Below are 23,470 nucleotides of genomic sequence, written 5' to 3'. Positions count from 1 at the left end.
GCTCATGTTCCTTTTTTTGAGACTGGGTTACCTGATAATTCTAGTTTTTAACCATGGTTAATTTTACTTTTATCTCCCCCAAGATATCTCTTCCACATAAGGAGATGGCATAAGGAAATAATGTAAGATTGAAAAGTACCTACTTTGTCTTCATATTTCTATGTCAGGATTTTTGAACTTGGAGCTATATTGGAAGCTAACCCCAATCCCAACAGATTAAAAGTAGTTATGAACTATATAGGTCATGTCCCAGGCCAGTCCTTTCCTGCAATGCAAGACCTGTCTACTCCTGTGTCTAATAATCCTTCAATATTTTTTCTTTCTATCTTTACAATTTAAGGGTCTTAATCTAGTAATTTCCTGAATCCAAGCTACTATTTCTGTAGAGCCAAACACTTCATTCCCTCTAGTCTATTTTAATATCGAATTGGGGAGCTGTACATAAGGGACTAGTATTATCTGAGCTACCTTTTGGTTTTTAATGTAGTTGTATTGTTTCTTTTAATGACCTAATCATAATTTTTATTTTTATTCCTCTCTGGAAGTCTGAATCATCTCCAAATGACCAGGAACTGTACCCAGGAATCCTGAGTGACAAAGAGTGGCCACTCTTACCCCAGTACATACTAAAACATATTGCTAGGAACTTCTCTAGTACTCTCTCCACTCTTATTTTTAGATTTATTTATTTTATTTGTATGGGTATTTTATCTGCTTGTATGTATGTATACCATGTGTGTGCCTGATGCTCGAGGAGGCCAGAAGAGGGGGTCTTATCCTTTGGAACTGGAGTTATGATGGTTGTGAGCCACCATGTGGGTGCTGGGAACTGAACCCAGGTCCTCAGCAAGAGCAAAAATTATTCTGAATTTCTGAGCCATCTCTTCAGCCCCTCTTTCCACTCTTACAGGTGACTTCCAAAGAAGTCTTTTGACTCAAATCACTACCTATCATATCTAGCAATACACACTACCTGAGCAGTTAATATGCATAAAGAACTCCAGGACCGCCAGTTAGAATGAATATATTACATCTGTATGCATTTCCCCAATAATTTGGAATGATTCCTGCTGTTTGTCAGCACCTGGAAATTTTTACAAAACCCTGCCCTTGCTTGATTGATCCACCAGTGAGAATTTTAAGCCAACACTATTTTTTAGAGTTTTGTGCTATGGAATCCTGTCAAAGTAAACCAGATTATCAGCAAAGGCAAGTTAAAGTGATGATGCACTCTGTCATCAGGGGCATCTTTTCAGGCAATAAGATACCACATATACTATTAGACAGGACATGAGAACTCCTGCAACTGCAGCCTGTTGGGCTCTGACCTCCCCGGACCCATGTTTTAGATTTAGATTACCCAGTGAGAAAGTAGGAGCTGATGTCCTCAGACGCTTGCTAGCTGAGCCTCTCCAGCCTCCCACTTCTCCCATAATCCCCCACTCAGGCCAAGAACTACAGCTCTACTGTGTGGGCAGAAGTACCAGGCAATGACCCCAGTCTCTGGGTTTGCTTGAGTAAGCCATCACCTATGAGAGAACCAGTTTTAAAGACCGGTCTTTGTTCTTTTACAAGGTCAGAGCCATGCCTTTATGTGGTGGTCTCTTCAATCACCATGGCCCCAGGGTGCTGATCTGTGAGAGACAAGAAGGAAGTTCAGTTCTACACGATTCAGTAGCCAGTGTTAGTTCAAACTTCAAGAGTCTGACACGGAGCAGTTTGTTTGAGGTATATTTAAGTACAGCACAATCTTGGGGGGGGTAGGGTGTCTTGATATACACAGTCCCATGTACACAATAATGTATAAGTCATTACTACATCAAAACTCTTTGTAAATGTGACATCTTCCATAAAGATGGGTTCTACTGCTGGAGAGATGGCTTCTATAGATTGATTACATGTAACATCTTAAAGATCTGGTGTGTTCTCAGTCATACAGATAACATAAGGGTCACCAGGCTATTAACCACCTCTGCTGCCAACCTTCTGGGTGGGAAACAGATTATGTAGCTCTCCCTTTGAAGAGACAACCCTGCATGGTTGACATTCCTGGTTTCCCTGGTGGTTATCTGTGAGCATAAGAACCACTGTCCCTCCAACACCCACAACATCTACCTCACCCTCTTCAGGGCTTGGGGAACATGGTGGAAGAAGGAGCAGAAAGAATGTTTGAGCTGCAGGAAGGGATGGAACGTGGTGGAACAGCCATTGCCCAGTCATGACATGGCTACTGCACCCGTGAAATGAACACACAGTAATTGTTGCCTCAAAGACCTCACAAGATGGAGCCTGTCAAGATTCTGTTGTGGGGAGGGCTCGCAAAAGCCCATCCCTCTCTGAATGTTTCTGGGCAGTTGGTGATTGCTGGAGAGAAAGAGTCATTTTCTTCACTGGTGTAGCTATCAGTCAAACGTTCATGCTTCTGTAAAGAAACACCTCACCCAGGCTCCTGTAAGCAAGCCTATTTAAACTCAGTGACTTTCTCTGACATTCTCGTTCTCTCTCTTTCTATCTCTCTCTCTCTTTCTCCCTCTCTCTCTCTCACATGCGCGCACACACACACACTCAGGGGTGGGGGGTAAGAAGGCACTAGTTTTGAAGAAGAAAGGTATCAGCCAGAATGAGAGGGAGACTGAGGGATAATGAGATGAACATGATCAACATATACATATGTGTAAAATGGCATAATGAAACCCATTGTTATATGTAATTTACATATGCTAACAAGAAGGATTTTTTTTTTAAAAAAAAATGTCCGTACAAATAATGGTACTGCCTTCATTTGAAAAAACAAGTGGGTGTTTTTAACTTAAACTAACCAGGGATGGTAGGGGCCCACAGAGACTGACCCAGCAATCATGGAGCCTGCGTGGGTCTATACGAAGGTCTCTGCGTATATGTTATGGTTGTGTAGTTTGGTGTTCTGAGAAGGGATATCTCTGACCCTTTTGCCTATGCTTGGCACCCTTTTCCTCCTACTGGGTTGCTGCACATTAGCATCGCCTGGAATGTCTAACACACCCCAAAGCCCAGGGCCACTCCAGAGCAACTAGCCCAGTATTTCTAGGAATCAATCTTCTTTCAACATATTTCATTTTAAATGCCTCTGTCTGCCTGTCTTTCTGTCTGTGTGTGTGAGTGCATGTGCCTGAGGAAACCAGGGGTGTCCAACCCCCTGAAGCTAGCATTACAGGCAATTGTAAACCTCCTGACATGGTTACTTAGACCTGAACTTGGGTCTTCTACAAGACCAGTCCATGCGGTCAACCATTGAAATGTGTATCCAGCCCCAAGAATCCGTGGTCTTTGTCGTTGTTTTGTTCTGAAGACTCCTCCATAGGTAATTGTTTATAAATGAGGACACACATCTTTACATGAACAAAGTGGAAGTCATGATGTTAACCAAGAATTGATGCTTTAAAAATACAAACTTATGGTGCCGGCATGGAGGTGCACACCTTTAATTCCAGCACCTGGGAGGCAGAGACAGCAGATCTTTGTGAGTTTGAGGCCAGCCTGGTCTAGGTAATGAATTCCAGGACAGCCGGAGCTAAGCCCCTATCTCAAATAACAAGCCGCCTTCCTTGCTTGATACCAAGCGATCCTCCAATTCTATTTTCTCATAATGAAATTAAAATCTTCCGCTTTCTGAAGAGGGTGGGGCACAGGTGCCGCACCTCCAGAATACTGCTTGTTTAGTTATCAGTGTTTGGGGTGCCAATTAAATCGGACTCTGCTTTATTTCAGATATAAGCACAATTTATTTCTGGTTACATTTCATGTTACAAGCTTAACAGTTAGGACACCACCCTCTCAGCCCCTTCTGTCTGACAGGCCGCTGCAATACTCTGGAGCATTCGGGCTGAAACTCCCCAGTTACAGTACATTGTGAGTCATGAACCCCCATGAGGCTATGATCAAAATATGGACTTGCGCCCCTCAAGATGCATACGCACACATAAGCACACAAACTGCACACAGTTTTGAGGGGTTCAGGAATTCCGGGAAGCACACACAGCCTTGCGCTCTGACTGAAGACTCTACACCATGGCCTGCAGAGGGCAGCAGGGCAGCTGCAGGGCGCACTGAGAGCTGCAGTCAGGGAAGCTGGGGACGCTGTAGAATTTGATCAGCTTTTTGAAGGCGCTTTTCTTCATCATCATCATTTCTTCTGGAAACCTAGAAAAGAGTCTGGCCCGGAAGGAGCCCCCACTCTTCACTGATCCATCCCCAGGGAGTGACTTCTGAGCGCTCACCGGCACACTGTTGCAGCTGAGGGATCGCACTTTCTTCTTCTTGTTCCGTACCGACAAGTAACTGAACAGAAAAGATGACAGCTTGTGCTTCGTAGAATCTGGGGCCTCTTCGGAGAAGCAGTCATCAAGTGGATCCAGCAGGGTCTCAAGATCACAGGCACCTTCCCTACTCACCAGACTGGCCCCCAGCGGCTGGGGCTGTTTGATGATCTTCCGGGCCTGAGCCGGGTCATCTCCTCCCTTGTTGACAGAATCCGGGGATAGCCCACTGGGCAGGTCCCTGGAGCCTCTGGTGGGCAGGATGAGGTTCTTGGCCCTAGGGCTGGGCTGGGAAGTGCAGTGCTGGCTCAGAACGAGGGTGGCAGCATCTCGGATGAGGTGCCAATCTCTCAGGATATCCTCCTTGGTGGTAAACTGGGATGTCACCGTGAAACGGATGATCAGCTTGTCATGGATAGTGGCTGGGATAAGGAAGAGCTGGCCATCTTTGGCTATTTCCTTTAACACACTTTCTGTGAGACAATTGGGACCCTATGTGAAGAACAAAGAGAATGGGAGTCTACATCATGCCACAGAAGCCCAGCATTTACTGGTCTAAGAGACTCAATTCCCACTCAACTCTGAAATGGAAGTGCCCTTCTCAGGGAGCCATGGAAGAGGACCTTACCTTCAGACGGAAAACCACCAAACCAAGGTGCCTCTTAGCAGGGATTTCAAAGAAAGGGTCATTTCTGACCAGAGATTCAAAGTATTTAGCCATTTCTGTACCCTGGAATTGCAAACATAAGGAATTTGGTTAATAGGCCAAAACCAGACTGCTTCTACTTTGGTACTTACTGTTCAACAACTTAGACCAGTGACCTGTGTGGCCTCTGCCTGCCTGTTTTCTCCATGTGATCTCACCCATATTCAAGATGGAAAATCTCTACTGTTTCATTTTCTGTCATGTCACACCCACCCAGAGACCTTGTGTCACAAAGTCCTTTTCCGACTTCTTCCCAGAAATCAAAAGCTGTGTGCTTTATAACTCAGTAATCAGCCTCCTGTTCCAGTTTCTCAACTTCTCCTCTGGCCATGGGAGCCAGCAAAGGCCCACCTCAGCACCCAAAGGAAAGTACAGCAGACCGTAGGCTGAGCCATAGCCCTGCCTCAAGAGGCTCAACAGGGCCAGGTGTGGTGGCCCACCCCTTTAATCCCAGCACTCGGGAGGCAGAGTTAGTTCAAGGGCACACCGAGCTATATGAAATTGACCCAGTCTAAAAGAGATCTCAGCACTTGGGATCACAAGCCTTTAATCCCAACACTTGAGGTATAGAAGATAAGAACAGATATTCAATCTGGGGCATTTTGGTCTCCAGCCATGTTTGGGCAATTAGTCTCCAGCCACACTGAGAGCAGGATTGCTTCAGCCTGAATAGAGGTGAGAGCTACTGGCTTGGCTGCTTTGCTTATCTGACCATCAGCTTGAACCCCAATATCTATCTCTGGGTTTTTATTTTTGTGTTACAATGCTATAACAAATAAAGCTTGCCTGAAGATTGGAGTGCAGAGCTAAGCCGTTAGTTAGCCATAAAGGGCAAGCAATGATAGCGTACACCTTTAATCCCAGGACTCGGGAGATGGGGGCAGATGGATCTAGGTGAGTTCAAGGCCACCCTGGGCTACATGAGATTGAATCTGTCTGAAAGAGAAATAAAGCTCACACAAAGGTGATTCCAGCACGTGGGATCGCATGCTTTTAATTCCAGCACTAGGGAGGTGGAGACAGGACTGACTTTGGCTGGGTGGAGAGAGGAATAGAAGGTGGGAGCTCAGGGCAGTCTGGGGAGTCAGTCTGAGAGCAGTCTAAGGATTTGTAGGGACAGGATCACCCCTTTGGTCTGAGCTTTGGTAGAGGTAAGAACTCTAGTGTCTGGCCGCTCTGCTTCCCTGATCCTTCAGCTTTCACCCCCGATAGCGGACCCCAGTTAGAATCCCATGCAACAGTGTTAACTGCAGATGCCACCTGAATACGATGAGAACAACACTGCCAACCTGTGTGGGCACATCACTCCCCAGGGAGCCATGGCAGCCATAGGGTGGAACCCTCCTTTTTGAAATGATGTTTTATGAGGAACATCCAGATGCCCTGTGTTCACATAGTGTGAACATAGTAGTCAGTAGCTACAGCAGAAATGGTAAGAACCACAAAAAAGAAAAGAAAAGAAAAAATTCTGGCTGTTTACAAAAGTGTGCAGTCACCCAATCATTGTGAAATCCATTGGGCAAGTACTAACGAGGATCACAAGTTTGAGGCCAGCCTGGGCTACATTTTGCAGGTCCAAGAAGGCAAAAACAGAAAGATTAATCTGTCCAGGGCCAACAAAGAGTATAACTAAAATTCAGATCTCTAAAGCACTAGTCTAGATCACAGAGATGCAAAACTTGGCTTCATGTGAATTGGCTTCAAGAGTTCAGCACAGTTAAGGACAGCAAGAACTACAAATAAAGGGGGCCTATGACCAGAAAAGGTGCAATGAAGTCCTAGGACTTTCACTCTTGAGTGAGGGAATTACTGTCATGTGATCTGGGAAACCACCTCTAATAGAGGGAGAGGCTCTTTAAAGTGCTATGCAAGTGATGATTTAATCCCAAGTCACTTCAATAGCTCCTGCCAAAAGCTGCATTTTAACTCAGTGCTCACCACCCCAGGGCTTTGCTCCAGGTCCTTCAAATGTGTTTGACTGGGTGAAGCTGGGGAGGCAGAAGGGGAGTGCTCAGAGACACTTCTGGAGAAGGAGAACTTGACACCATTTGGAAAAAAGGGCAGGGGTGGGGCACAGCTGTAGGCTGGGGTGGGAGTTTGGATACCTGGGAAATGCTCAAGCTAAGGTGCGGGCTGATAATGAGAATAAAGCAGACCCAGGGTGTGGGCTGGTGTGGTAAAATAGTAGGGGAGTGACGGGAATCCAAGGGTGAGCCAAAGGCAGTTTTAGGGAAGGTTGCCCAGCTGCATACCCAATCCCAAACTTCAGGCAAAAGAAACTCCTGTTGCCTCCAATCCCACTACTACCCTCCAAGCATGAGTCTGAAGGCAGAGGAAGGGGCAGGAGGATGCTAGGTAGCAACTGCTCGTTGGCAGTCAGGGGACTGCCTTCACCATTTCATTTTGTTCTTGTTTATTGGGGAAATAAGGGATTTCCCTAGGAAAAAAAGGTGAAATGGCAAAGATAGACCCAGGGATTGGAAGAAAAATCGTCTTTGAGTTTCCTCTGCTGTTGAGAAATACTGGTGGCCTGAGTTCTCAGCTGAAGCACTGGAGTGCCCAAGTCACTTAATTCTGAGTCTCTTTACTACACAATAATTGTGTAGTAATTAAATTGAACTGGAAAAAATGTTCCACTAGGCCAGCAGTAAATACCTACTGCTGGGTGGGGTCATAAGGACTCTCTGCGACTAGGGAAAGCTAAGTTTCAGACATCGCTGTAATAGTGACCATAATTTTCAACCAGCTGTGACAATCGGGTTGTCTCCCCAGGAAAAGATATGGCCCTACTTGGAGCCTATCCACTGCTTTCGCTTTCTCTTTCTGCAAACCAGGCCTTCCTTTGAGCCTGTGTCCTCAATTCTCACAGACAGCAACAGAAAAGGTGAGACACTCAAGGAAGTGACAGAGCCAGGGATGCAAAAAACTCAAAGGAAGCTGTGCTTGGTGTTGACTGTTCAGAAGATAAACAACTCGAGCTACAAATCAGACTGGGATTACGCGCAGCTCAGCGCTCCTCTAGATAGCCAACAATCAAATCCCAGAAGCCCCTCTACAGGCCCTACCACCTGAGCCAGACACCAAGGATCCCCTGGGCAGATTTGTAAAACCAGAACAAGTCTTCCTTCCCATGAAAACGCAAAACAGCATGAGCTTAGTCCCATGGCCCTCACACAACATACGTGTCTGACATGTGCTTGAAGATTCTTCACCCCGAAGGACCGAATCACGAACCAGAGCTTAATGGAGCGAAAGCGCCGACTCAGGGGGATCTGCCAGTGCTAGAAACAAGTAACACAGAGCTCATGGTTAGAAGCAAGGTTCCCAGTCCCTTGGGTACTTTTAGCATTATGTGTTGCCTGCCCAGTCCTCCTGGGACCCAAGGTGTCACCATGACTCCCAAATCTGTCGCTAAGGAGCAAACCAAAACAAGTTATCCCGGTAGTACTCCAAAGATAGAGCGGGACAAATGGAAATCAATAAGCCTTTGACCTGGAACCGAGTGTGCCATCTCTCTTGAACTGCTGCTTTAGGTGTTTCGTTCCAGCCTAGAGACTCAAGGCAAGTTCCCTGACTAGCAGAAATTAAAGTTCTATGTCTGTTCTTCTCAATATGGATAGTAAGTGGCTTAAAGTAATTAAGAGCTCAGGCGCTGGGGCCCCAGAGACCTGGGCTACTCTCTAGCTCTGCCTGCTGCTTACACTGCTGACTGGCTATCTCACTGGCAAACCAACGGCATAGAACAAAAGGCGCTTCCAGGAAATGGTTCGGCAACAATGGAGGCAAAAACTCTGAGAAAATTGTACAGTCTGTGTAGGCTGTTTAGATGGGGAACATGTGAGTTACAAATCTGCATCCATCTGGTCTGGCATCTAGATGGTCCTCACTTAGCCTCCGCTTCTTCTGGCGCTTGCCTGTGAGATTCTGGTAGCTCCAGATGAGCATATGAACCTCTGCCTCAGGCTGAAACTGCTGTTTCTCTGGTACCAAACTCAACAGAGTTTAAAGTTCAAAGTAGCAGTTACCAGAGATCTGACAATTTTCCATCCAATATCGCAGATCAGAAAACAAAGCAAATGGTTCGGGAGACATTTGCAGTCATTCTAATGAGCAATGTGGCTTATCCTAAGCTCTCCTCAAACGTCAGAGAGCCTCCACCGCAACTTCTGCTCCCTAAAAAGAGCCACCCTGTTGAACATTCATCTGCCTGTCCCCATGGAGTTTTGCCAAGTCTTCACTGATGTACTCATCATCTTTATGGTTCACTCTAGTTTTCCAGGCCAGACACAGCTGGGATATCACCCCCATATCAAGGGTGATATATGCCCTTCAAGAAAGTACTAAATTCCCAGGCATAGTGACACACACCTTTAATCCCAGCACAGGAGAGGCAGAGGCAGGCAGATGATTGTGAGTTTGAGGCCAGACTGGTCTACATATCAAGTTCCAGGCAGTCGGGGCTACACAGAGACACAGAGAGACCCTTTCAAAAGAAAGAGAGAGGGGGTCAGAAAAGAAAGGAAGAAAGAAAGAAAGAGAGAGAGAGAGGGAGGGAGGGAGGGAGGGAGGGAGGGAGGGAGGGAGGGAGGGAGGGAGGAAGGAAGGAAGAAAGAAAGCTTTGATTTCCAAGAACAACTTTCCAGTGGAAGGCCAACTCAAGGATTTTGTCAGCCAGCAGAGGGCATCAAAACCTTAAGAAAGGACAAAATCCTTGCTGCAGCTGGCCCTACCCTCATCCTAGAGATACCCAGCAGGATAATGTGTGGGTGCTGTATCCTCCCTCTAAAACATGCCAGTTTCTAAATTATGGTAACCTAACCACCTTGTTTGACTGGAAAATTACTAGGGAGAGGTAGGGAACGTTTCAGTGTGGTCTCCTCACAATGTCCATTCCTGTTCTTACCATTCTGCTAAAACCAAACCATATGGACGCAGAGACTATCCTAGCCAGTTTCTACTGGGTTGGGAAGTTTGGGCTCATGAAGACTGACATGAAACTTTCTTAACTGGAGATGCCTCCCAGCATCCTCTGTGTGTCCTCAAAGCTTCATGGGTCTCCCTGTGTACTTTAACATACACTCAGACTGCTAGAATCACAAAAATTACAGCAGACCTCCAAGAACCTGGCAGGGGCCCAGTGGGTAGAGTGCCTGCTTAGTATGCGTGAGGTCCTGATTTGATCCCAGCACTGCATAAACTGGACATGATGGCATACCCCAGCACTTGGGAAGTGGAGTCAGGATCAGAACTCCCAAGTCCAACTAAACACCTAGAATCATAGACATCATTTCACTGGCAGGATTGACTGGCAGCTATAGCATTTAATTATTTTTTTAACTTATATTTTTGTAAGTCCCATCAGAAAGGGCAAGAGAGGACACCTATCTTTATTCTCCTGTAGAAGAAGGTCTAACACACACACACACACACACACACACACACACACACACACTGTAAGCTTACTACCTGCAACCCCAAAGCCTTCCTAACCCTTCTGTTCTGAAGGAACTGACTTCACAGAAGAATCTCCAGTGTGGTCAAGGGATAATGGTGCCTCTACTATAGAACTCAATAAAGGGAAAGGCACTTGGGCTGTCTAAGGAGAAAAACAAACCAGCTCTTCACCAAGGTCGCCAGGCCTCGCTGCCAGTGTGTCACTGTATCAATTCATTGAATTCTCACACTGAGCTTAGAAGGCAGAACTGCTCCTGTCTCCATTCATATAGACAGAAACCTAGATGGAGTACAAGCCATTTGCCCAGGGCCACTCAAGCCAGTCAGAGGAGAAGCATGCTTCAAGCACAGGCAATCTAACCTTAGTGCTCCTATGTTTGGCCATGTTGCAATAGCAAAGTCCTGCAACTTATGAAGAGACCATTCTGGAATTGTATGCATACTAATTATTGCCACTCAGACACTGTGAAGTCAGTGCCATGTTCCCAAGGCTCAAAGACATCCAGTAGTGTCCCAAATTGCTACTGATACACAGACTGCTAAGCCAAGCACACTCTGTTCTCCTTCCAGACCTTTCACTAGCCATGTGACATGCGGAATATTTTTTTTTTTTTACATCCCAGTCCCACCTAAAACAAGGGGCTCATCTTCAAACTGAAGAGTATGGTATGGGCTGAGAGCCTGAGCCTGGGAGAGGTGAGATGCAGGCAGCCTGGAAGGCAGGAGACGCATGGTCAATGTCAAGGACAGCAACATGAAAGCAACTTAACAAGGAGCCTCTTTCCCACCTGAGAAAATGGCCCACACTCTCCCACACAGTAAGCAAAACCAACCAAACAACCAAACAAACAAAAAAGGCTGTGGAATAGCCCTACTATACACTGTGAAGATGTGTTGCTCTCACTGGTTTAATAAAGAGCTAACTGACCAATAGCTAGGCAGGAAGAGGTTAGGTAGGAGAGCCAGACTGAGAGAAGAACACTGGGAAGAAGAAGGGCAGGGTAGCAAGTCAGATGCAGAGAAAGGAGGACATGCAGAAGTTGAGGTAACAAGCCATAGGCCAAGTGGCAGCATGTAAATTATTAAATACGGGTTAATTTAAGTTGTAGGAGCTAGTTAGTAACAAGCCTAAGATATCAGCCAAGCATGTATAATTAATAATAAGACTCTGTGTGGTTATTTGGGAGTTGGCTGATGGGACAGAAACTTTGATCAACAGGAGCTGATTTACCTGTAGCAAAGAGAACACTTACAGAAGGAAAACAAGCCCAAAACATTCAAGAATTGTGATTTTTCTTGGGTTTTGTTTTCGTTTTGCTTTGTTTCATTTTCTGTATTTCATTCGGTGTGCTTGTGTACAACTTGAAATCAAAGGTATTCAGTGGCAAACTATGTGATGAACTCATAGCTTGCTGCCTCTGAAGGGAGCAGCCATGCAAAACCTCAGGGGTCAGTCAATACTCCCCATCTTAGAAGCCACAGCCTGTCCATCCCTGGAAACTCACCATGAAGTCTGTGGCCACTCCAGAGTTGGCGTGTCTGAGGTAGACGGGGTTCACACTGAAGGTCTGCTGCAGCTTGTACTTGTCCTTGACCCTGTGGGTTTCCAAATAGGCATTAGTGGTGGCTGAGGTCTCTCTAAGGAAGCAAGGCATTTCCGCGTGCTCAGAGTGCAACTCACCAGAACCCAGTACAGTCAAAGTGTACCATCATCCACTTGGAAGGATTAAAGGTGAACGAGTCGGCATACTCAATACCCTCCAGGAATCCCCGGAGCTCAGGGCACAGAAAGGCTGTCCCAGCATAAGCAGCATCGACATGGAGCCATAGACCCTCACTGGCACCTGAGAAAGCAAGTGACATCTGCTAGAGGAGAGGCAAGAAAGAGCTACTACCAGCCAACCAAAAGGCATTGCTCACCTAACCAACGCCATGGCAGGCTGCCAAGAGAAGACCCGGAAAGGGATGATGTACCCTGCTAAAGGGGTCAGCAAAGGTGGTGGAGATGAGGTGACTGAGCATCGGTGTAAGGAGGTGGAGCTGAAGGAGGCATTGCTGCCTCCTTATTTTTATATAGATTTTGTCCTTTAAACAGAGCTTGCTTTGAATAGATTTCAACATTACAGGTGAGCGAACGTGAGACTCTTCCACAGTGTAAGATTCTTCCCCAGTTTAGATGTCCCATGTCCCCTAAAGGCTCATGTGTTAAAAGCTTGTTTCATGGGTGACTGGGGAGGGGGAGGACCTTTAACAGGTGGAGTCAATTGGGAGGTCACTGGGTATAGTTTGAAGAGGCAGTGGGTGGGATGCTGATCTCTCCCCTCTCTCCTTCCCTGATGTGTGACTGGTTGTGCTCCAACATACATCCACATTTGGTGCCTCACTCTGGGCCAATAGTGACAGGGCCAACTGACTGTGGACCAAAACTGTGGGCCAAAATAAACCCTTTCTCTTTATAATTTCATTATCTCAAATTTCATTATATATTTATAATTTTATTTTTATTGTTTTATTTTATTATTTTATTTTTATTTATTATTTTATTTTTATTATGTATCATTTTGTATAAAGTTATAATTTTATATAATATAACAATTAAATATCATTTCATTATTTATTACAGCAATGGAGATCTGACTGATGCTTCCTAGGACATAATGCAAAATATAGCATTTCTAGCTTTTATCTCAGCACTAGGAAAAACCCAGCGACTTTGACTTGCTGGGGAATAACTCTCATGACCTTTGATGATTTCCCTCCCTCCTTCATCACCAAATTGACCAATGAGAATAACTCGGTGGAGCTGGTTTCAGGTTCTTGTTGTAGCAAATATTTCAACTATTACCCCTTATCTTTCTAGCCAATAAGGGCGGATACTTACAGATGGGGCCCAGCTCTGACAGCCTGTCAAATGCACAGACCCCAGTGGTCCCTAAAGTTGCACAGACCTGGAGAGAGAGAAAAGGGTCTCATGACACACTGAGCCCGAACAAAGACTTTCTCCCTGGCATCAGCTGCCATCTGCATGCTCCCACCTACAACCTGTATAGTTCACACTTTACACAGCAACCTAGTCCACATCGTGCACATTTAAAATGAAAGTTTCACCAGGTGTGTTGGGACACACCTTTAATCCCAGCACTCAAGAGGCAGAGGCAGAGGCAGATATGTCTCTATGAGTTCAAAGCGAGCCTGGTCTAAATAGTAAGATCCTGCCTCGAAAGTTTCACTAAACAATATATACTCTAGGTGCATTGCAATTGGATATTTTCCATTTCTTTTTAGCACTGGCTACAAACCATAAATTTTATTTCATAACACAACATTAAATAACACCTCAAGCCAGGTATGATGGTACATGCCTTTAGTCCCAGCACTTGGGAGACAGGGGCCAGCCTAGTCTACAAGTGAGTTCTGGGATAGCCAGAGCTACACAAAGAAACTCTGTCTCAAAAAAGGAAGGAAGGAAGGAAGGAAGGAAGGAAGGAAGGAAGGAAGGAAGGAAGGAAGGAAGAACATCTCCTAATTTATAAAACACTAAATTTAAGGGGTTCTCTGCTTCTTTTTGCAGCACATTACTTTCCAGGATTCTGTCAAAATCCCTTACTTACTGACATCCACATTCTACCATACTGATCTTAAAGATACACTCTGACTTACAAAGACAGGCACCAAACCCTGCTTCTTGTCTTCCTCAATGGCTCTCTGAAGAGCTTCTCCTCGGAGTGAGAAGTTGTCATCCACAGGCAGAAATTTCATCTTCACGAGGGAAATCAAGCCAGCCTTCTCCACTGAGGAGTGAGCCTATGTGGGTTGTGGAAAACAGTCCACAAAAGGGCATGAGATTAGCATGACTAGGAATGGCAGAAGACGAGGACTGAAAGAATTGAATGTCCATGTTTGAAATCAGCATTCTTTATGGTTTCTGAACTCAACCCCCAGGCTTGAACTTCCCTGGAGCCCAGAATTCACAGGTATAGATGAAAACTACACAGGTACTAGGCATACCTGGTCAGAGGCATAGGCAACGAGACGAGCATTCAGAGAGGACTCATCAGCGTCGGGCTCTGACAGTTTCATTTCTAGGATTTTGTTCTTCCTTGCAGCCAGCAGGGCAATCAAGGTGGATTCACTGACAGTGCTCTGTAGTGGAGAGAGATTAGCAATTGTGTCAGCCTCTCTATGTCCAGTTCCCCAGGTTTGGTCCCATGTAGGGTGTGTGTGTGTGTGTGTGTGTGTGTGTGTGTGTGTGTGTGTGTGTGTGTTCTTTATTAGTAAAGAAGTGTTGACCTGGCAGTGGTGGTGCATGCCTTTAATCTCAGCACTCAGGAAGCAGAGGCAGGCGGATTTCTGTGAGTTCGAAGCCAGCCTGGTCTACAAGAGCTAGTTCCAGGACAGCTTCCAGCTTCCAAAGCCTCAGTGAAACCAAACCAAACCAAACAAACAAACAAACAAAACCAGTGGGATGCCCCTTCTCAAAAGGCCTCCTTCCTCCATGACTTACATGGCCATTCTACATTCTGAAAGTAAATTTGCACCAAGTACCATTATCTTTCAGAGTGACCACAGAAACAAGGAAAATATCGTTCCAGAAACAAGCAAGAGAATGGCCCATTTCTTATGGGTAGGTTGGTTTACCGTGTAAAATAAATGAAAAGTAAGAAAAACTAACTTGGGCCAGAAGTACATCTCCGTAGTAGAGGCCATGTTTAGCCTACACTTTGCCCTATGTTTGATCTCCAGGACAAATAGAATGACACAAAAAGAAAAAAAATGGGGAGAGAGAAGACAAGAAAATAGAGGAGGGAAGAGCTCCATTCTTTCCAGAATGGAAATGGAGCTTGATTCCACAAGGATGGAGAAAGCGCTGGTGATTTGGGTCCTGTTTTGTTTTCAATGGTTCTTGTCAACTTGGCTAACATTGGGCTAACATTGTCCCTCTGGAAAACTCATTTCTATCTACAAAATGAAGAGCATCCACATTAAAGAGATTGCCCCTTAAGACAGAGGAGGCTGGCTGATATTATTCTCCAGACATGATTGTGGGGGATCCGGTAATGATTGGATGCTGAACTCATCAGTTTCAAATGAGGGAATGGGTGATTAAGATGTGCAGTGACCATGGTAGAGGTGCAAGCTGCACTGACAGTGCAGGCTATGATGGTGATGACAGTTCTGACGTGGTGGCTTGAGACACACTCCAGGGGGAGCAGGATGGGAGAAGGATTCCCCTTTGCCTTTTGTGCTCTGCCCCAGGGTGAGAGAATGTTATCATCACAGGTACCTGCAAGATGCCTCCCCCCTGGCTGCTGGGATGGTGGTGTAAGAAATGCTCAGGGAGCCCCAGCATCTTCGCCAGCCAATCCATGACGCTCATCTCCAGCTCCGTGCATGCTGGACTGGAAGCCTGGAAGAAGGAAAGGAGTTTCATGTTCACTGACCCAGGGCACCAATGTGCCCCCACCAGCCCCAGAAATGCCAGCCAGAGTCTCAGCCTCAGTATCTATGGGAACTGAGGAAGGGTCAAGGCCAGGATATGTGGTATACACACATCCCTCTACCCATCCTATCCTCCTTTGTCAAAAAGGGAAGGAATGGAAGTTTTGGATCCATGCTGCCCTCAATGAGGGGGAATGACTGGCTTAAATCTGGCTCTCCAAGTCTCTAAAACACCCTGCTGATATTCTAAAACCCAAGGGAAAGTTTTTACTTAGAAACTTACTGTGTTCTCTCCCAAGATAACAGCCCTAGTTGGGCTCTCCCCAACTTCCGGTATGCTACAAAAGTTCAAGCGTAAGAGATAAGGATGGTCCAGAAGGCTTCTGTTCTGGCACCTCTCAGAGCTGAATAGAACTAAAGGGCGGTCCCACAGCATATCTCTAACTAAGAGCACAGGGGAAATTGTGACCCAACAGGAATCCAAGTGCCCTGTTAAGGTCACAAACTGTAGAAGTAACCAGATCTCAGTTCAAATCTCATCTGAGTCTGAATAAGCTCTGTGAATTTAGCAAGATAACTTACTAAAACCTCAATTTCCTCAACTACAAAATGGGGCCAGTACTCGTGATTCTATAGGATTAGATGAGATAATTTATATAAAGGCTAAATTTAAATAATGCAATCATTGTAATATCTAATGCTTTATTTTCAACTAATACCCCATTATTAATATTTCCTTAGATACACTCACCCCTTTCAGAGATAAAGAGCAGAATGCATCTGTCCCGAGATGGTACTCCCAGCTGTATCCCCAAATAGCAGCAGTTACAGCCATTTCTACTCACCCATGTGAATCCTAAGCAGTTAATAGCATCAGCCAGCATATCTCCTAGCAGGGATGGCCAAGAGGTAAGCGCCGGATAGTAGGCGTGCATGTGGGGGCTCTGCCAGTGTACTACCTAGAGACAGAGAACACACACACACCATGTTCACAGCTGGCACCAAATGACATGTACAGAAAGCTCACTCTTCCTCTGGAGAAGCTCTCTGGTAAGAAGAAACAAATCTAAAAATGGGGAGATGCTTTTCAGAGAGATAAGTAACACAGTCCATAAGAATCAGTGTTCATCGCTGTTCTCTCTCTCTCCACATATCTGGACTGAGCTAGCTCAGCATTCGAGGACTTTCTCAGAAAGGAACTGAAGACTGTTAGGGTGACATGGATGTGGGACTCACACGCACTGCCTGCCCCACGAAAATAAAAGCAAGCAGAAACCGTACAACGGAAGAGCTGACAGCTATTTCCTCTCAGTTCTTGCCAAAACTTCTATTGTTGCTGGGAGTTAGTCAGATTTGTTCTAAGCAGCCCTTGGCTTCCCTGTGGGGGTGGATACAGGAGAGGTAAGCCAGAGAAGAGAAGCTAGCCCAGGAGTATGGGAGGTAAACTCTAGGCTAACCGTGTGCCCACAGTCAGAGATAGCAGGAGCTGAACAGCTGGGGAGGGCCCAGCCTATAGGGGACCACACACTCGGTTGCTCACACTCAGTGACTATGCACACTTCTCTCCTGCTCCCACCCACGTTTGTCTCTGAGTGGGGCTGTCTCCCCTGCCTTCTCATGAAGACAGAGTCCTCCAAAACCCACTGATTCTTAGAAAACTACCGTGTGAACAAATTCTTGCACCCTTTGTAGTGCGCACACTGATACACACCATGGACACGGGAGAGTTAGAGTGAAGTCCAGGGGCATGGGATCCATCTTGCCCCCATCCAGCTCCTTGCTGATGCACTGTGAGGTCTGGGAACCTAAGCTCCAAAGCCCCATGTTTTCCTCAGTCAACTTTGAGATCTAGTTTTAATTTTTCTTAAAGGTGGTCTCAAAATACCTATACACCTTGGACCCTAATAAAACCAGGAGCCTCTCCTGTACCTCCCCATCATAAAATAAATCCCAGGACATTTAGATGAACATGAACAAGAAACTAGTCAGTTTTAAGGTGATACCATTTACAAGGAACTAACCACTAGGTAACAGACACACCATGAACCCTAACTTGACTCTCAGTCAGCAAATCTTTCCCTTCAATTCTCCACAAGCGGGAGACTAGTAGGCAGTTCCAATATCCTCCACCTTCCATGCTTTATCTTATTTATTGTATGTAATTCTCACATCATCCCCATGAGGTTCAAGCCTCATCCCTGATTTATTAATGTGAAATGGAGCTGGCAGAAGGCTGCCTGCTGCAGAATCCACCCAAACACACAAGCAGAGTGGCACCCTGCCTTCCCTCACTGGGTTTCTGTCAGTCGCTTTAATTCTTCCTTTTTAATTTTTAAATTGTGTTTGTATGTTTTTCTCTCTTTATCTGTCTGTGTATGTCTCTCTGTGTGTGTGTGTGTGTGTGTGTGTGTGTGTGTGCATGTGTGGTGTGTATCTGTGAGTGTGTGAGTGTGGTGTGTATGTGTGCATGTGTATCTGTGTTGTGTGTATGTGCATGTGTGGTGTGTATCTGTGTGGGTGGTGTGTGTGTGCGTGTGTAGTGTGTATTTGTGTGTGTGTATGTCTCTGTGTGTGTGTGTCTCTCTGTGTGTGTGTCTCTGTGTGTGTGTGTGTGTGTGTGTGTGTGTGTGTGTGTGTGTGTGACTATGGAGGTCTGAGGGAGTTAGTTCTTTTTTTCCACCATGTGGGTCCCAGAGATTGAAGGTGCTCAGGCTTGTCAGCAAGGTCCTTTCCCCACTAAGACACACACAGATCAGCACTGAATGCTTGCTTGCTTTCTCTTTCACTCTCACTTTCTTGTCAAGATTAGAATGAAAACAAAATGAAACCTTTTCCTCTCAGTGTCTAGGAAAAGACAGGAAGGAACAACCATACAGTTTTCAATAAGAATGCAAAGGGCCAGGTGCTTCCGACCGGCTCTTAGCCGGCTAGCACCGCTTGTTCTAACTGTGCTTAGAGACGAGACTTGGAAATAGGGAAGAGTTCACCCCCTGACGCTATCAAGATGCAGTTATCAGGTTCTTATAAAGTAATCAGATGAGATAAGCCAGAAAAGCCCTTATCAAAGCAGACAGACCTCCAGAAATAAGCCTCCTTGGCCACACCCCCCGGAAACTGTTTGCCTCCACTCATCAGCTAACAGTCTCACTCCTAGTGACAGTTAGTCCCTGGGGTGACAGCATCACAGAAAGAAACGGGTGAGATAATCTTATCGTGGGACTAGGCCTTTCGGGAAAGCTGCACTCACACTGACATTTTCCAAAGACCCCCTCAGAACAGACTTTTCTCCAAAGCTTTTGGGAGACCGATGGGAGCAAACCTCAAGTCAACAATGGGAGGAGCTTTTAGACACACACGGATCAGCACTGAATGCTCCAAGCACAGAGACTCTGGGTAGAGTAGGTTTGTGGAATGAGTGTTGCAGGGGCCAGGCCAAATTTGAGGGACCCTGTCATTTGCCATAGAGTATGGGGAGAAAACAAAGGGTTAGATGACTCACGCTGAAATCCTGGATCTGCAGCACAGGACCTGAAGCAAAATACTAAACTTCCCTGAACCCCAGTTCCCTTGTCTGTCAAATGGGTCATTAGGAGGATTAAATGAAACAACTCATCACAGGCTAGTGTATCACCAGTGTAGGACAGGGAAGGGACCTGGGATAATATTAGCAGGGGCACCTCAGCAGAAGTACTCATTCCTGGTGACTAGGCAGTGAGTTCCAGCTCGTCTCATGCATCAGCCAGATGCCATCTGGTACCTGCCCAAGCCACCATCACTGAAGGCTGCTCCCTCCTCCATCATGGGGCATATTAGTAATTCCAGACAGCTCTTTCCCGTCCCTAAGAAGCACGTCAAGCGCCAGACCTCCCCGGTGAGGATGACACAAAGGAAGGAGCAGCTGATGGGGCTCGCAGCTGCCTTCCCACCTGCCTGCTAGGCTGGCTGTTCCCTGGGGTCTGGTATTCTCGGTGCATTCCACCCATTTGGTAAGATTTCAGAAACTTGCATAGGCGCGTCCTTGGCCCTGTCTACTGGGATACAGGCACCATCCCTGGCCTCTACTTCCCTTCCTTGCTCCACCCTTGTCCCTTTTCTTCAAACCAGTCTTCATGTCCCCATCCATCTCATTAGCTAGCCACACTTCTCCCCCCTACACACACACACACACACACACACACACGCGCGCGCGCGCGCGCGCACGCACGCACACACGCACGCACGCACACACCATCACTATAGGCCAGCACTGACATGAGAAACATACTTCCAGGCATTCTTAGAAGATGGGCTGTGATGTTGGGTGACAAGTACATGAGGGATGTGTTGTCCTGCCACACTGACTCAAGTGAGGATTTCTTAGGATACCATTCATCCCTGTGTACCCTGAGGTCTGGAACCATCCCTGCAAGTAGTTACTATATCTCACCCCAGGCATGATGATCCGCTCAATGTCCCCAAAGATGCTGTCCCAGCTCTCGGGTTCCTCTGGAGCACTCACAGGTAGCTGGGCTCGCAGGTACCCAGGCTGCACATCTGGAGTCACCTGCCTCTCCCGCACAGTGCTCAGGTACTGGCAGATATAATCCACCATCTCTTTCCCTGGATGGAAGCAGAGGGACCAGGTCACATTTCCTTGGCCTATTCATGCCTGTCCCTCTTGCCCCAGTCAAAAGATTTGATGAAAGGAGAGGTTCTTGAGCTAGATAGACCTGATCCCCAACAGGACAAGGAACTGTGAGAAAACAGATGAACAAGGAGGGAAATCTGCAAAGCATAAAACTTTAGTACCAAAGTGAAACATTTCTTTTCTTTTCCCGTCTTTGCTGGTAGGGTCTACTCTCCCATTGTTTTCTTCCCAGAAACAGAAAGCTTTGATTCATTACCTTAAAGAATCACACAGAGACTTGGTAGGTTTTAGAACCCCAATCTGGTTATACATTCACACACACACACACACACACGTCATATACAGTTTCTGAGGTACATGAAACATACCGAGAGCACACCAGGGGCCAACCTAGCCCCCAGAGATGTGTGGCCCACAGCTCCCTGACGCTGTTCCTCGGGGCTCTTAGCATGCCTTTCATGATCAAATAAATGCCCTGAATGATTGAAGACTAGATTTAAGGGAAGTTACTCTTTCTTCCTTCATTTCTTAAGGGGCCTCAGTCTTCTGAGGCATGCTCTCACATACTCGCTTCCCCCCCACCTTGTGCTGTGCTTCTACTGTGAACAACCAGAAACCCTCCCTAAGCTCCCCTCCTCTCCTTCCCACAAAGGAGAAAAGGAGCAGAGACAAAAAGGAGCCTGACTAGTCTCCCTATGTCAGCTCATGTGAAGTTCCCACACACAGAACCTGGCCTAGACAAAACTGAGGAGTCGGGGGCCTTGACTCCTTCAGCCCTCTGCAGCCTTGGGAAGCAGACATAGAGCTGTCATCATCCGTGGATAGCCCCAAAGGAATGTGTGCTCCACAGCAGGGTAAGGCGCCTGGCTCGCTCACTGTCAGTTAAGTGCACTGTTGAAAGGCAGTGTGAGACTAATGCACTGCCTGCAGAGGTAGATAGCCACTTGTGGCTAGGGGAGAAGAGAGGAATGGTTAGATTTAAAACAGGATATCTATCGCCTTACAGTCAAGAAATTTTAGGCAATCTGCCCCAGTAGTGGAGAAGAGAATATTACAAAATTATAGATACTCAAAATTCTCTTTCATCACATAGACTTTTTAGAGAAACTTTAAGTTGATGTGCACTAAATGGAAGAAACAGGACCAAAGTCATCATAGGCACAAGTGGATTTGCTGAAGGTATCATCCTAAAAATTCACTTTAAGCAATTACCCACTTCCCCTCTGCGGACAGCCGGGCCTGAAAACAGGGTAACTGTCTGGTTTTGCTTTTTCAAGAAAGCCTGTACACAGGTGGGCACTTGGAGAATACTTAGGGAGTGAACACAAAAAGAAGAATAAACTACTTCATACAGAGAAATGAACATTAGGAGAGTTTGTGCTATTAAATATTTGGGGCTTTTTTTTCTCTTTCATAAGATACTTGAGTGGATCACAAGCGCAAATAGTCTGTTTTATGGAGAGGTTGAAAGGAAACGAAATGTAAGACACAGGCAGCGTATGTGAAAGTGGGTACATGAGAGACAGAGTGAGGGAACCACTTGAAACTCTGGTCCTCATCCCATTCAGGAGAAGCAGTGCTGCAGCCAGCCCTCCCAAGGCAAATCCAACATCCCCCTGTCCCCAGCAGCAGTTCTGCGGCCTCACCACCAGGGAAGACCCACAGGGCACCCCTCACTCACCTCTAGCTCGGTATTCATGGGGCTCCATCATCTATCTCCCTTGGCTTGCTCCTCCCAGCAGACAGACTGAGGAGACTGTGGAAGGCAGCTCTCAGAGTGGCTTATTTCCTACTCCTCTGTGCTGTGCACTCCCTGGCAGCCTGCACACCTCTTATTTAAAGAGCTCTCCATTCCCCTACCTTAGCCCCGCCCCATAAAGTCCCTTCCTGCAGGCTTAATTTCAGCCTCTCTTTTCCCACTCCTTGATTGTAGATATGAAGCAGAAAAGTATTAGTCAGATGATAAAGAAGTGAGTGAGTTAACCTCCGAGTAAAAGTGCATATAACTGTAAATGTGAAACAGAGAACTGTTAACCAGATTAGATAAAGAAGTGAGTGAGTTAACCTTGAGGGTAAGGATCCTTCCCCCTTGCAGAAGTCACTGCTGCCACAGCTATCTCAGAGCTACACCTGGGGTTGGGGAAGAGAAGGTGCAGCCCCGCATACTCACAAGGTCAGCAAGACCTGTGGGTGCCAAGAGCTCAGAGTGGTTGTTGACTTTTCAAGCAGCTGTAGTCACAGATGAGCCAAAGGCAAGATAAATCCAGGCCTAGCCTAGAAGCAGACAGCCTTGAGAGCTTCTACCATGGGTGATGACCAGTCAGGTGTGTGGAAAAATTAATACAGCCTGTCAGAAACTGTTTGAAGACCTTATATGAAAAAAGATAGCATAGATAGATTTGGATTTGTTCAGATTTTGGATGTGCATATTTCAAGGGTTAGCTATAGTTGCTGTATTACAAGAGATTTCAATTAAGGATGTTTTATTTCAACAAATTGCCTAGGGAAAAGGAGGCTGAAAGATGTATGTATGTATGTATGTATGTATGTATGTATCCGTATGTTCTGTATGTATGGTATGGCCACACACGTGTGTGAAGTGTGATTGTGAATGTGTGGATCCTAACAAAAGGACCTACTTGAATTGCTTGGGATATAGTCAAAAAGGACATCAATCATGTCAGTGTCCTAACTGGAAGGGTTGGTGATCTGCGTCTCCCTCGGCTGGCCCCCAGAGCGGGTTAGCGGGACATAGCTAATAGAGCAATGTTGTGCCAGAAGTTTGTGGCTCAAGCTATACAAGTTATTAGGGATGAACTTTCACAGGTCTATATTGTTCATTATATGGATGATATTTTGCTTGCTCATAAGAGTAAAGAGGTTTTGCTTGCATCATATGGACAGCTGCAGCAGAACCTTACCAGAGCAGGATTAGCATTGCCCCTGAGA

At 46.1% G+C, this 23,470-nt stretch overlaps 1 protein-coding gene across 1 annotated transcript; it reads right to left on the bottom strand.

Annotated features, from left to right (window-relative positions):
* Positions 1-3,737: 3,737 nt before the first annotated feature.
* Hdc (histidine decarboxylase) lies at positions 3,738-22,308 on the bottom strand. The gene is made up of 12 exons (XM_051183486.1): positions 22,203-22,308; positions 20,321-20,493; positions 16,740-16,853; positions 15,740-15,862; positions 14,464-14,598; positions 14,116-14,259; positions 13,337-13,403; positions 12,137-12,299; positions 11,961-12,051; positions 8,184-8,282; positions 4,924-5,025; positions 3,738-4,787 (listed from the first exon to the last, which is right to left on the bottom strand). Exons 1-12 carry the CDS (start codon positions 22,231-22,233, stop codon positions 4,041-4,043), a joined length of 1,989 nt encoding a protein of 662 aa, XP_051039443.1. The 5' UTR covers positions 22,234-22,308; the 3' UTR covers positions 3,738-4,040.
* Positions 22,309-23,470: the final 1,162 nt, after the last annotated feature.

Source organism: Phodopus roborovskii, unplaced genomic scaffold (genome assembly GCF_943737965.1).
Source record: "Phodopus roborovskii unplaced genomic scaffold, PHOROB, whole genome shotgun sequence".
NCBI classification, from domain to species: Eukaryota; Metazoa; Chordata; class Mammalia; order Rodentia; family Cricetidae; genus Phodopus; species Phodopus roborovskii.
The sequence above is the reverse complement of the archived record's forward strand: the minus strand, read 5'-3'. Positions and strand labels throughout refer to the sequence as shown.

Coding starts and splice junctions, on each gene's coding strand:
- Hdc (XM_051183486.1), bottom strand. CDS start 22,233: ATGATGGAGCCCCATGAATACCGAGCTAGAG. Junction 15,863..16,739: donor ACTGCTTAGGATTCACATGG/GTGAGTAGAAAT, acceptor TCCTTCTTCCAG/GCTTCCAGTCCAGCATGCAC. Junction 14,599..15,739: donor AGGGGGGAGGCATCTTGCAG/GTACCTGTGATG, acceptor TCTCCACTACAG/AGCACTGTCAGTGAATCCAC.